Source organism: Phoenix dactylifera, chromosome 17 (genome assembly GCF_009389715.1).
Source record: "Phoenix dactylifera cultivar Barhee BC4 chromosome 17, palm_55x_up_171113_PBpolish2nd_filt_p, whole genome shotgun sequence".
Classification (NCBI taxonomy): Eukaryota; Viridiplantae; Streptophyta; class Magnoliopsida; order Arecales; family Arecaceae; genus Phoenix; species Phoenix dactylifera.
In genome coordinates, this window is record NC_052408.1 from 10,718,226 (window position 1) to 10,731,070 (window position 12,845).

Consider the following 12,845-nt stretch of genomic DNA (forward strand, 5'->3'; position numbering starts at 1 on the left):
TGATATGCACGCTATTTGGAGGAAGAAAAGCCCATGACCCTTCTTTTCTTTTTCTTTTTCTTTTCTCGATCAACCCGATTTCACGCAATTCTGCCTCGTGCCATGCACGTGTCCTAATATCTCGCAATGTCCCCAGTATGCTATGATGGATGTTTGACACGTAGATAATTAGGTAGTATGGAATTAACGGCTGCAAATAGATAGACCTAGAATTCTCCCGGTGAGATCCCACCTAATCTGTATTTAAAGGTTCATGAGTTGGGTTCAAAAATTTGACCTCGTCTAAATTCCGAGCTAGATGTGAGTCTTGCATTTTTCAACTCAACCCAATCCGATCTATATATATCATTCAGATCTAATTTAGATCAACAAAATGAGTCCAACCCAGCTTGAACTCGGTCCAGTCTGATGCAAAAATCCGGATCATATAAATCTTATTCTCTGTCACTCTGAATATCTTTTCCAATTTATTAAATAAATTTTTATTTAAAATAATTTTTTGCATCCTAACCACTACATCTCTCATCTATTTTTATCCAATTATGTTTGAATTTAATACTTTATCATTTGTTTTGATGTATTCTTATTTGTAATGCTCCTAAGTTTATCAATATATATATAAACTTAAGAATGGTAAATTATTGGGATGAAATAAAAAAATTTCTGAATAAAAATTCAAGTTTAAATTAGCTCTTTTTCATTTATTTTATTTTATATATATATATATATATATAGTTATTGATTATTATATTTTAGCCATGAAAATATCGGTATGCTTGTCTTGGATGGCAAACTCATCCAACTCCATTCTAACATTAACCAAAACATTTTGGATTGGATTAGATTCGTACTTGATCTTAGCTCGATCTGAATAACTTATAAGGTCTAAAATTCTTCATGGACTTGATTGATCTGGTCAGATAATGAGTTGAGTCTATGTCTAGATCCAAAATCGGATTGAGTAAAACTCAAGCATGACTCAGAATATAAATATTAATTTAAAATTAATAAATCGATATCATATTATATGCTGCTAGAACTTAAACATAGAGATCAAAACTATTTATTTTTTTTCCAAACATAGAAATCAAAATTACTCACTTTTGATAGTTCTTTAAAATGAATTTCTATTCGCAACCAAACGTGCTGAAGAGTAATATTTAAACTATTTCATGTTACAAATAGTTGGCCGAGGATGGTTCGAGATTACAAGCAAGGTCCAATTTTTCTCCTGGGAAAACCTCGTGGTCCATGCAGTGTTCGTTTTCTAAAATAATGAAAAAACATGATGGTATTTTGTGGTGAGTGCTACAACCAATGTGGGTTGACACTTTTTTTTATTGCGCACGTTTCGATAGCTCGAGAAATGAATCACGATTTATCCATTTATTTTTATCTAATAAAATTGCATATTAATCACTATAATTTTCATATTTGCATATCATGTTTTTAGCACTCGCATACTAATTTTTCGCATGCCGTACTAGTACTACCAAGTTTACCTAACTATACTTGAATTAAATATTCCTAATTTATTCTTCCAATTTTAATAGTCCAGGAGAAATTTTTATTTTATAGATTGTTTTATCATTAAAGAAGCAGGGAAAAGGAGGAAAATGAGAGTCGGTGCAACACGATGAGACGGGGAGACTTTGTGAAAAAATTTAAGTTTCTAATCTCTTTTCATTTGAGCCCAGTCCAGGAGGATATTAGCCTTTTAACTTTAGTAATTTTTGATCATGGTTTGGTTAACGAACACTAGTAAAAGAGTTACTAATGCTTAGGGATACCTGAACACAAATAGATTCGCAGACTGAATGAGCTTTTTTTGCTGCTCAGCATATGAGAGAAGTTCTCTAGACATATTATATAGCTGGCCCTCCAGCTTTATGCCATCTTCTTTCTCTTGATTCTGTTAGCTATACTTGTGCAAGAGCTGTATGGGCGGTCGTTGTAAATATATAAATATATATATAATAAAGCAAATTGTATAAATTGATGTCAATATAAAAGTGAGATTAATATATTTGTAAAAAAATACAAACATAGATAAAAAAATAATAATAATAAAAGAGAAGATACAAGTTCGAGGTCACCGCCTCACGGGACAAATTATAGGTTGGATCAGGTCCACCGCATCATCCGTGGACCACGCCAATTTGGAAGAGCTGCGAGAAAAGAGAGAGAACGGCGTGAAAAAGCTCCGTTTGCTCCGTTCACTTCGGCTCCGCCTCTCCCATGTCCCTAGCGAGTGCTTTGCCTCCCCCTTTCTCCTTCCCTCCCCTCCACCTTCGTGCAGAGCTGCACCACCACCGGCAGCTGCGGGCAGCAGCAACCCCTCCGTACGGGAGAGCGAGAGGCTGATGGAGGGAGGCGACGGCAAGGACGGGGACGACGAGGAACAGGAAGAGGAGGAGCGGCGGTGAAGAGGAGAGGATTAGGTAAGACGAGGTAGGGGCAGGAGGAGGATGGGAAGGGGGAGGGAGGACATGCTTCTCGGCGAAGGTTTCGAGGATGTGTTCGTAGGCGGAGGAGGTTCCATGGTGGTGGGGTTAGTCAGAGGTGGCTCTGGCTGCGGCCGGAGGAGGTTCCATGGTGGTGGAGTTGGTCATAGGGTGCTTGGCGGCGGCCTTGAGCTGATTGTCTTTGAAGACCTCCACCACTTGTCGAGGCGCTTCGATCTCCATCAGTCTTGGCGGCTTCGTCGTCGACCCCATCCTCGCCGTCGCCTCCCTCCGTCAGCCTCTCGCTCTTCCGGCTGGAGGGGTGGCTGCTGCTGCTGCTGCTAGCGGTGGTGCAGCTGTGTGTGGAGGTGGAGGAGGCAGAAGGAGAAAGAGGGAGCCAACAATGGTAGTGCATTTGTGCGCGGAGGTGGGGGAGGGGGAAGGAGAAAAGGGGAGACAACGGCTTTTTGGGACGAAGGGGAAAGGGGGAGGAGCAAATAGAGCTTTTTTCAGGTCGTTCTTTGTTTCCCTCCACTTTTCTTCTTACATGTGTTGGACTCTAGCTGGCATGGTCCATAGATGATGTGGTGGACCAGATCCAACCAAGAATTTGCCATTTAATGGACGAATCGGGATATCCGCGCTACAACTTTTGTACCGCTATATCATTAAGAGTGCAAATGGGTTGGATCAGATTGGGTCACAAGTAATCTTGACTTAATCTAGTTTTTTTGTTCGAATCCATGTATAATGTGGTTCAATCTAAAAAAATTGGGATTTGGATCGGAACCAAATGAATCTAAAATAGTACGATTGTGTCTATGAAACAGAAAGCGGCCCTAATGACTTTTTTTTTTTGAATATTGAAGAGCAGAAAATCACAAACTAGATAAAGGTTGATTGAGTACAAAAAGAACATGCAGCACATCAAATTAGATTATCTAAGAGACAGCCCATGTCTTCATACTCAAGCCTTTTTAGAGGCTCAGTTGCTACTTTGTTGCTACAAATGCTCATTATTCTCTAATAAATCTTCAAAACCAAACAATAGAACTACATGAATCATGCTATATTTGAATTAGAGTTATAAACTCAATATACAAAATGCTGCCCACATACAGAACATGAACATCAGTTGCAAGGCATAACTTAGAGAACAATACGGATTAAGGCTTTTTCGGGCCTAAATGGTTTACCGAGTTCAGTTCGGATCGGATCTAGTTATAAAGTTAGAAATTCCAAATTGTTCAAAATTCAAATGAGTCAGATTGGATCGGATCTTAATTTAGTAAATCTCGATCTGACTTAGAAAATAAAAACAGTTGAATTTAGAACCCGAGCCGACCCGACAGATTATCTAAGATGAGTTAGATCAGATCTAAACGGGTTGACGACCCAACCCATTTGGAGCTTGAGGTACCATCGAGCCCAAAGTCCCTCTCGCGTCGCCCCTCCCTCCCCCTTATTGGCAAGAGAGCTAATTACTTCTTCTCCTCAAAACTCGCGTCATCCTTTCGTTTAATAGGATGCCCGTCGATGAATCGGTCGCCGGGCCGGCGGATGCCGGATCTGTTCCTCCTGGATCCTATGAGTCGGTCGTGCTCGGTGGGACCTTCGACCGCCTCCACGATGGCCACCGCCGCCTTCTCAAGGTCTCCCCCTTTTTAATTTTCCTACAATTTCAAGATTATTCTTGGTGGCGAGAATTTTCCTGTTCGATTTCGACTATTTTCTCTCCAGGCTTCGGCGGATTTGGCGAGAGATCGAATCGTGGTCGGGGTCTGTGCAGGACCAATGTTGGCCAAAAAAGAGGTCACTCCCTCGCCGATTCGTCGTCCTTTTCTCTTCCTTTTCTTCCTCGTGGAGTCCTGCTGAAGTGGAATTTATGTTCTTGGTGCAGCTGGCTCATCTGATCGAGCCCGTTGACACGAGGATGAAGGCTGTCGAGGATTACATCAAGGTGAATTCGTCAGGCCTTTTACAACTTGTAGCGTTATCGGTCCATCTTCTGGAAATAGATAGTAATTTTTTTTTGAAAATAGAGTTTTTTTTTCTCTCACTAAATCTCCTGAAAATAACTACATGGAACTTGTTAGAACCAATAGATATCAAGGAACACAAGGTTTTTCGCTGCTTTTAGATGGTAATCTTGTGAACCAAAGATGCTCTTCTTCAATTTATGGCATGGTGAATGCTTGCCCAGAGAAACATCGAAAGGATCCTTGGTCACTGCAGCAGTTAAATTTTCTATATGAGGCAGCAAAATAGTTGAAGCTATGATAATACTTCAAAGATCCTCGAACCAAAATAGTTCAAATAAGTGTTGTTTTAATAAATTTTAACATAATATTTATCAGCTCCTGAGAAAAATGGTTGCTATTATGGGGGCTATGTTGAACTGGGAGCTCTTTTCCATCAAGAGCGTCCTTGAGTTATTCTTTGGCGGCTTGCGTCATGGTTTTCTTGCATCTCCCACTTCATACTCCAAATCCATCAGCACAAATTTGGTCTGTCCTGTTTGGCAGGCAATTTTTGGCCATTGCTGCACCATGTTAAACTACCTAAATCATCTTTCCATCATTTTATTCTTATACTAGAGTTCAGGGCCTGAGCTCATTTATGTACTCACTCTTAAATAAAGTTTGTTCATTTTGTTGCTTGGAGGGACCTGAGCAGTCAACCAATAAACTTTTCCATGGGCCTAGTTGATTAGTTTTATATATGCCATGGACTTTGAGTGTTCTGCTCGTTATTGTTATGTATCTGCCAGTATGCTCAATCTTTGTGAAGGTTTTGAAGAAGATCTCTATTGTATTGATGCCTATGTTCTTCAGCTCGGTTAATTTGTTGATTGCATCTTGTTTTGGTTCTTTGTCGTGCCATCCAACTTTGTTCACATGAGGTTGCACTTTATTCATCTGTTTCCTGAGTTCCCATGCAATCTGCGGGCTGACTGTCATGATACTGCGGGTTCTCACTATGGATTGGCTAAAGACCATAAGATAAGATGATTTAATGCTGTCTAACAGTTCAACTACTTTCTTCAGGATGGTTCTTTGGCCTTTTTCTTACCTGTTCAACGCTTTAACAAATATGCCATCTTTTATCAAGTATAATATGAATTTAAATAACCATATCCATTCCATCTAACTGCAATTTATATAGCCTTTCCTGGCATCAAATTGTACATACTCACTTCCCTCAAAAGATTCTCCAATTTCTGTTTTACCGCCATATATCAGCATAACAAGGCATCTTTGGCAAGTAATACAATCATGGATATTGATTGTCAATTAGGCGACCAACTTATAATCTGTTCTTGGAAACACAGAGACAAGTACAATATCGTCTCAAAGTCAATATGTAATAATCAAGTGCCATTAGTTACTTGCCATATAAATGTTAGAAGTTTTTGTAAATGTAGGACCTGTTATCCAAGATTAGTGCTTGTCATGCTGCACATCTTGTTTTGCATTTATGGAATGGGTTATTCCTGCTGCAGTTTCCACTAAAGAAAGTAACTCCTGGAAGCAATATGTCCTGTGAAGTGGGAATCATCAGTTAGGAAGCGTTTCAAAAAGTAGGAAATAGGGAATGGCTATCTGAAGCATGGTGGAATTTTGTGAGAAAGACTTTAGAAATCGTTGAGAAACTATTCTGTAATGATTTTACATTAGTTTTTCTATATTTTTCTTAATATTTGAGTAGTTTTCTCATACCTTTTTTAGGGGAAAAGGTACATTACTTTTAGTTTGCTCATTTAGGGGAAACCAAAATAATCTGTTTCCCAAATACATTTCCTGGGAGTCGTATAGGACAATTTGTTTCCTAGATCGCATATTCTATATCTCCGGATGGATAGTAGGTTTTCTTCCCTTTGATTAATGTGCTATTTGCTTTGGGCTTTGTTGGATGGTTATGAATTTGAACATAGGAACAAATCATGATATTGATGTATTCTTCTGGATATGATGCATTCCTTTGTTACTTAAATGAGTCGATTTGTCAATGCCAACAACACAAAGCATGACAAATCTGGATTTATGCCTATAATAACTATGTTTCTTATTGGTGTCTTATCTCCTTTTTTCCCCTTCAAATAAATGCAGTCTATTAAACCAGGATTAATAGTGCAAGTGGAACCTATTATGGATCCGTATGGCCCATCTATTGTGGATGACAAGTTGGATGCTATTATCGTCAGGTATAACTTGAATGCACGTTTCACTCTGATGACAGCGATCTCATTTACTAGCAATTCGTTGTTGTATTAAAAAAATCGTCATCATTTATCAATACTAACTGAGAATGCATAAGGTCTATCGAGTCATAGAATCAGTGTGATTATATCATATATGTTCTTTTTTGTTAGGAACTTAATAGTAAACTGAGCTTGAATTTTTTGTTTGCTATATCTTCGTCATGATATTGATGTCTAGCAAGGAGACTTTGGGTGGTGGGCTCTCTGTGAACAGGAAGAGAGCTGAGAAAGGTCTGCCACAATTAAAGGTGTGTAATTCGTGGCTTTCCCTTATTTTTCTAATGTTCCCCTTTGATGAAGTTCATCTCTGAGCCCCCACGAACCTGATATTAGTGATGCTTCTCTTGCTTTTGTTCTATTTCTGTTTATTACGAAGCTGAATAGCTTGATTGCCGACCAACTAATCCACAGCTGGATCTTTTATAGATTGAAGTTGTTGATCTCATATCTGGAGGAGCAGGTGGGGAGAAGCTAAGTTCATCTGCACTGAGGAGGCTTGAAGCTAAGAGATTAAAGCAACAGGAAGCGTCAGCAGCAAGGCATGAATGTGGTCAGGAAGGAAAAGATTGGAAACCAGCTTCAGTCACATGATGGTTCCACTTTTATGGTACAAATTACCAGCAACAATCTAAAGTGGCTAACAAAACCCAGGGGTGGAAGCAGCGCCAATTTAATTTTTTGTTTCTGAATAGTATCTTATCAACTTATGAGCCAGATTTGTCCTTTCCTGATACAGGCCAGGGCTGATTCTACAGAGACTTTTATCTGTGTGTCACTTGAGTCTTTTCTTTGATTTTGTCTTCTTTGAATGATGCAATTGACACTCCTACCTGCCAGAGACCTGTCGGTGTATCTCGGGTTGAGGTGTAAAGTATGAGAGGAAAAAGTAATTGGTTGTGGCTAAGCTTTTGGGGTCAAATGCAGAAGGTGTATCTGGATGAAGCAGAGGAAGTCACTGATCCAATGAGCGTATCTTCACTAAAATCTATTTGCTGATTTCTTTTCTTGAATTAGATCATTTTTGTTTCTCATCTGATTGGAGCTAATTAAGGATGTTTTATATCTTGCGAAGTATGTTTATCAGCTAGATGAAACATTGGATGCTAAGTTGTTCAAAAAGATGCCTCGGTTGATTGTAGGTCACCGCGTAAGCAGGTCAAGTAATGATGGGTACCCCACGGGACACCGGATGGGTACCCATCCCACCATTGAGCGAGCGTTATGATCGGCATGTTTTGGGATATCCCTTGTCCGAAGTATCATGGCTGGATGGGATGGTGTTCTGTTTCATGGAAAAAGTGGAATAGCTCTGTTTCATGGATTTTGAAATCTTGATTCAGGCTTGCATTGTGCAGCATGTCCGCAATTCCAGCAAATCCGGGATCCATGATTTTATCTGCCAATGTTATCCTCTATTGACTTGGTAAGTCTCATTTCAACCTTGCGTTGCTTATATTACTTCACAACTCGATCTTAGTGTAAAATAGCTGACTGTTAACATATGAGGCTTTATAATAAGTATTTATGTTGTCTTGTTTTTTTGGAGAGAGAGAGAGAGAGAGAGAGAGGTATTTGTGGTGTCTTCAGTACTGCTAGGATGTGCTTCGCTACCCATCTCTGGAAGCATGGTGCTTAATATGACTAAGAACTTGATCTAAGAATAGCATGATCAGTTCCGAACTATGATGATATGATTCAAGCTTATGCTTAAAAATCAGAGGTCCTGATGTTTTAACTTGTATTATCATCCTCTATACACCATCTCTCTTTTAAATTAGAAAGCTGTATGTTTGTATGTACGCGATGACGAAAGTAAATCAAACTAATCTGATTCTAATAGCTAATGCTGGAAACAACGATAGAATGAAAACTTGATAGAAGGAATCCTACAATGCATCTGTCAGCCTCCCTAAATATAACAAATCTATCGACAATCCACCATTCTTATACATCACCAAACGTAGTCAATTACTACAACAATATTCTATATTAACTAATCAGATTATCATTGGCCAGATGGCCCTCTTATAGATTTGAATCGTTATAAGGCTTGCAGATGAAATGTTGTTGCCCAATGGGACTTGATCTTGTTCTGTGATGTCAACCTTCAATAAAATCTTGCATTAGCTCTTAAAGTACTCCGAAATTTTTTTTTATCCATCACGTCATATAGGTATCGAAGTGGTGATTGCACGATCTAACGGTAGATTTGCCGGGAAAAAAAAGAATCTGCCTCCGCGCCAAACATGCAACCCGTGTCTCTTTGATACATGCTGAGTAGCATGGAGATTCGTGCTGATCCTTTGATGCAGCGATTGCGGCTCTCAAAGTGGACAGCATTAGCATTTAGCAGGATTCCTAATAAACCGGTCGAGAGCTGGAATGGACTGAGAAACCCTAGCTGTCTTTTTGGTCGAAGACCGAGCTTGATCGAAATAGAACTCGAGCAGGGTTAGTTATGGCGAGCAAGGCCGCGGCGGCGGCGGCGGCGGCGGCGAACGCGGCGGCCAAGGGGGCGGCTGAGGGGTACCAGTACCCATGGAGGGAGAAGCTGGCCAAGTACAAGAGCGAGCTCACCAAGGGGGTCTGGGGCTATTGGGAGCTCGGCGCCTGGAAGCCCCTCGCCCTCAGCGCCCGAAAACGTGCGCGCCTCCGCAAGGAGGTCCTCCTTGCTGGAGAGTAATCCCTCCGACCTCCCTTCTTTCCTCTTGTCCTTCTCTTTCCCCCTAGTTGATTAAAAAAATAAAACATTTCTCGATTTTTTTGTGGTTAATTTTTTAGATTAGAGGTCTGATTTTTCTGGGTTAGTTTTTTACGATTCGAGCTTTCTTGCGATTCCCAAAGAAGGATCCTTAAAGAAGATTCAATTTTATGGTTTTTGGTTCGTTTTTTTTTTTTTTTTTTAACGAATTGGGGCTTCAGGAATTGGCCCTACGATCCGCCGAAGAAGGAGATGAGGAACAAGAGGAAAGGACACAAATGCGACCGCGTGGCTGCAGAGAAGTGCGATTCCATCTCCTTATACCTTCCTCTTCTTTTTTAGGGTTTTTTTTTTTACTTTTCCATTTCACTTTTCTTCCAGGGTTTTAGGTTTAAATGTTGATTTATCTCAATGCCTTGTATTTTTCAGGCGGGCAACTACTGCTGAGTTGATGAAGAAGATGCCGGAAATGCTGTTGGATTATAAGGTCAGTACTCGAACATTCTCTCCACCTTCATTTCCCAATCAACTTTTTATCTATCTCTCTCTCTCTCATCATGCTGTTCCCTATTGTCATAATCTTCTTGTCTCTAACTTAATTTGAGAGTAAACCAGGGATGTATTAGAGAAAGATCGTTCCATTTGCAATACCACTACCGTGCAATTGCAAAACCTTTATTAGGGTGTGATGGAACGTTTAAGAGTGGGGTTGCAGCCTCGTCCAAAATGTCATTCCTGCAATCTTCTCGAGAAAAGGTTTTCAGAAATAGCAAAGACCTAAGTAAAATTGGAAAAGGAGAATGCTGCGGTGTTGGTTCAGTGACCCAAAAACTACCTGTCACTTGCTCTGATCACACCCTTTGCTTGGAATGATGTCAACTTTTTTTTTATTTTTATGAATTTATCAGTTTGGTTGTGGGTTCACACGCCAAAAGGAAGGAGATTTCTAAGGATATCTGTGACAAAGTTAGATTATAATCAATTTTTTTGTTCAAAGGATAAAATAACATGGAGAAAAAGAAATTACTACTGGTATGAAGCTCAAAATATACTAATATTATCACATTACTCTGGTATATCTGTATGTAACTATGCATTTTATCTCTTTGAATTAATTTAATAATAAGAAAAGATAATTGTTGTTGCTGCTCTTAGGGAAAAGTAGTTGAGAAAATTATGAATTGCAGAAACATAAAAAAAAACATGTTCATTTCATAAATATACATGCTGGTGGAAGAATCGTATACCTTAAGCTCCAGTAAAAAAGCTTTATTATGATCGATGCATTGCAGTGGATCATTTTCTCAAGCTTATGTTTGCAAATGAGGAGTTTTGCTAGTATCTTCAGTATTTGATGCATATAACATGTTAGCACGAATAAATATTTCTTAAGTTGCTTCTAGGAATCAGTGAGAGAGCTGCACAATCTGAATCCTTTACTCAAGCTAGGGACATGACCTCTTAATCTTGTTGTGTTCAGATTGCCTTGATCTTTTCTTTTTTTTAAATAACATGGTCACAAAATTTTCTTGTGGCTGGATGGCAGATTTTGAGTCATCCAAAAAAAGGCATAATATGGATAATTGGATACTGTAAGACATTACAGACTTGCATGTAACTCAAAGTTGATTTCACAATATATATATATATATATATATATATATATATATATATATATATATATATATATATATATATATATATATATATATATATATATATATATATATATATACACGTATGTACGTATGTGTGTGTATATATATGTATATACGTACGTACGTACGTCCATACATATGTATATCTAGATGTATATCTACAAATGTATATCTACATATATGTATATATACATATGCATATGTAGATACATATGTATATACATATGTATATGTATATGTATGTATGTATCTATATGTATGTATGTATGTATGTGTATGTATGTATGTATCAATACACACACATATACATATATAAATATAAATATATATACACACATATATGTGTACATTGCATATAGAGACGTATACATATACATATAATATATACGTATACATTATACATTATATATATACATCTATGTACATGTACATGTATATAAATATAGATATACAGAACTGTGAATTTGCGATATAAGAATTTTATTGACTTTAGGTTCTGCACTTGTAGCTATTTGTGAGTATTCATTATTTCGAGATTTCATCGTACTGTATGGTTTCATGTAAATTTTGTTTGTATTTCACTGAGTGCACTAGATTTATCATTATCATACTATCTCTGATATGATAAAAGGATAGATGGAATCAAATTGTTTTTTGATGGAAGATGGAGTAGTAACGATTGGTTAAGATTAAGGTGGAGACTTTATTAAGATAAAACCACATACATTAAGTGCCTTACAGTAGTGGTCTCACTATCAGCAGGGCTTCTTTGCCTTTCCTACTTCCAAGAACTCCAACCCGTGGCTTTGTGAAGTCCCATTGTCTGTCATACATGCCCATTCAATCTCCATTGAAACTCCTTATCAATTTAGAAATTTCTTTGGACAAATTATCTGTGAGCATGATTTTTGCAAATTTGTACTTCATTTACTTCAAGATTCTCATGTTTTAGAATGCCCATCTTGTCTGTTTTTTTTTTATACAAATTCACTCTAGCTTGTAGCAGTGTAACTGTGGGATATGAGCTCTCCCGTTTCTCTTCTTCAGCTTGTTGCATTACCCTTATGGTTTCTATTAGTGTACCTGTAGGGCTGGGTTTTGTTGTGGCCTTGAGCTTGCTGGGCTGATTGGGTTCTGCTACCTCTTTCCCTTTCTTTTTCTGTACCCATTCATCACTCTAATGAAATGTGCAGTTTTGTCTTTGCCACTTTTTGCTCAAAAAAGAACAATCTTAAAAATTCCTTAAACAATGTGCTGCTTATATTTGGTTGCTCACATGATATCATAGTTTTAAAACTTGTTCTTTTTAACCTGCAGCATCTTTTTGTGAAATCTTAAATATGATTGAGTCAACTTTGTTTTTTTTGGAGTGAATATCTATTACAATCTTGTGTCATGAGTCTTATGCAGAAGCGGAGGTGGGAGAAAAAGATGCAAGAGGAAGAAGGAAAGAGCTGATCATGATGTAATATCTTTTTGTAGTTCTTGTTTTCTGTTGAATAATGTTGCAACATTTTCAGTTATTATAGAATCTCACTGTAGTCTCAGTTTTGAGAGGAGCATTCGTTTGGATTCAATTTCATTGAGGAGCTCTTATCTGTTTGAAACATTGTCATTTTCTTGGTTGACAAAATTTAAGCAGCTCTATAATCTTAATGGTGGCTTGCACTTGTATTGGCTTGCACAGAGTTGTGGATTTTGGAAATTGAATCATGTAGATATGATGCCTCCATTATTTGTAGGTCTAGCGGATGATCCCTGTGCAAATTGGGAAACTGCTC

General features: G+C 38.2%; 2 protein-coding genes across 2 annotated transcripts; both read left to right on the top strand.

Annotated features, from left to right (window-relative positions):
* The first annotated feature begins 3,888 nt into the window (after window positions 1-3,888).
* On the top strand, window positions 3,889-7,721 carry LOC103711826 (phosphopantetheine adenylyltransferase 1-like). The gene is made up of 6 exons (XM_008798110.3): window positions 3,889-4,096; window positions 4,185-4,256; window positions 4,345-4,404; window positions 6,554-6,648; window positions 6,884-6,953; window positions 7,132-7,721. Exons 1-6 carry the CDS (start codon window positions 3,971-3,973, stop codon window positions 7,294-7,296), a joined length of 588 nt encoding a protein of 195 aa, XP_008796332.1. The 5' UTR covers window positions 3,889-3,970; the 3' UTR covers window positions 7,297-7,721.
* Window positions 7,722-9,034: 1,313 nt separating this feature from the next.
* On the top strand, window positions 9,035-12,746 carry LOC103711827. The gene is made up of 4 exons (XM_008798111.4): window positions 9,035-9,384; window positions 9,628-9,708; window positions 9,836-9,893; window positions 12,475-12,746. Exons 1-4 carry the CDS (start codon window positions 9,164-9,166, stop codon window positions 12,520-12,522), a joined length of 408 nt encoding a protein of 135 aa, XP_008796333.1. The 5' UTR covers window positions 9,035-9,163; the 3' UTR covers window positions 12,523-12,746.
* The last annotated feature ends 99 nt before the right edge of the window (window positions 12,747-12,845 follow it).

Bases quoted from the DNA above. Each gene is read 5' to 3' on its own strand.
- LOC103711826 (XM_008798110.3), top strand. From the start codon at position 3,971: ATGCCCGTCGATGAATCGGTCGCCGGGCCGGCGGATGCCGGATCTGTT. The intron at 4,405-6,553 runs GTGAATTCGTCA...AAATAAATGCAG, and splicing joins CTGTCGAGGATTACATCAAG to TCTATTAAACCAGGATTAAT. The intron at 6,954-7,131 runs GTGTGTAATTCG...GATCTTTTATAG, and splicing joins AAGGTCTGCCACAATTAAAG to ATTGAAGTTGTTGATCTCAT.
- LOC103711827 (XM_008798111.4), top strand. From the start codon at position 9,164: ATGGCGAGCAAGGCCGCGGCGGCGGCGGCGGCGGCGGCGAACGCGGCG. The intron at 9,709-9,835 runs GTGCGATTCCAT...TGTATTTTTCAG, and splicing joins GACCGCGTGGCTGCAGAGAA to GCGGGCAACTACTGCTGAGT. The intron at 9,894-12,474 runs GTCAGTACTCGA...AGTCTTATGCAG, and splicing joins AAATGCTGTTGGATTATAAG to AAGCGGAGGTGGGAGAAAAA.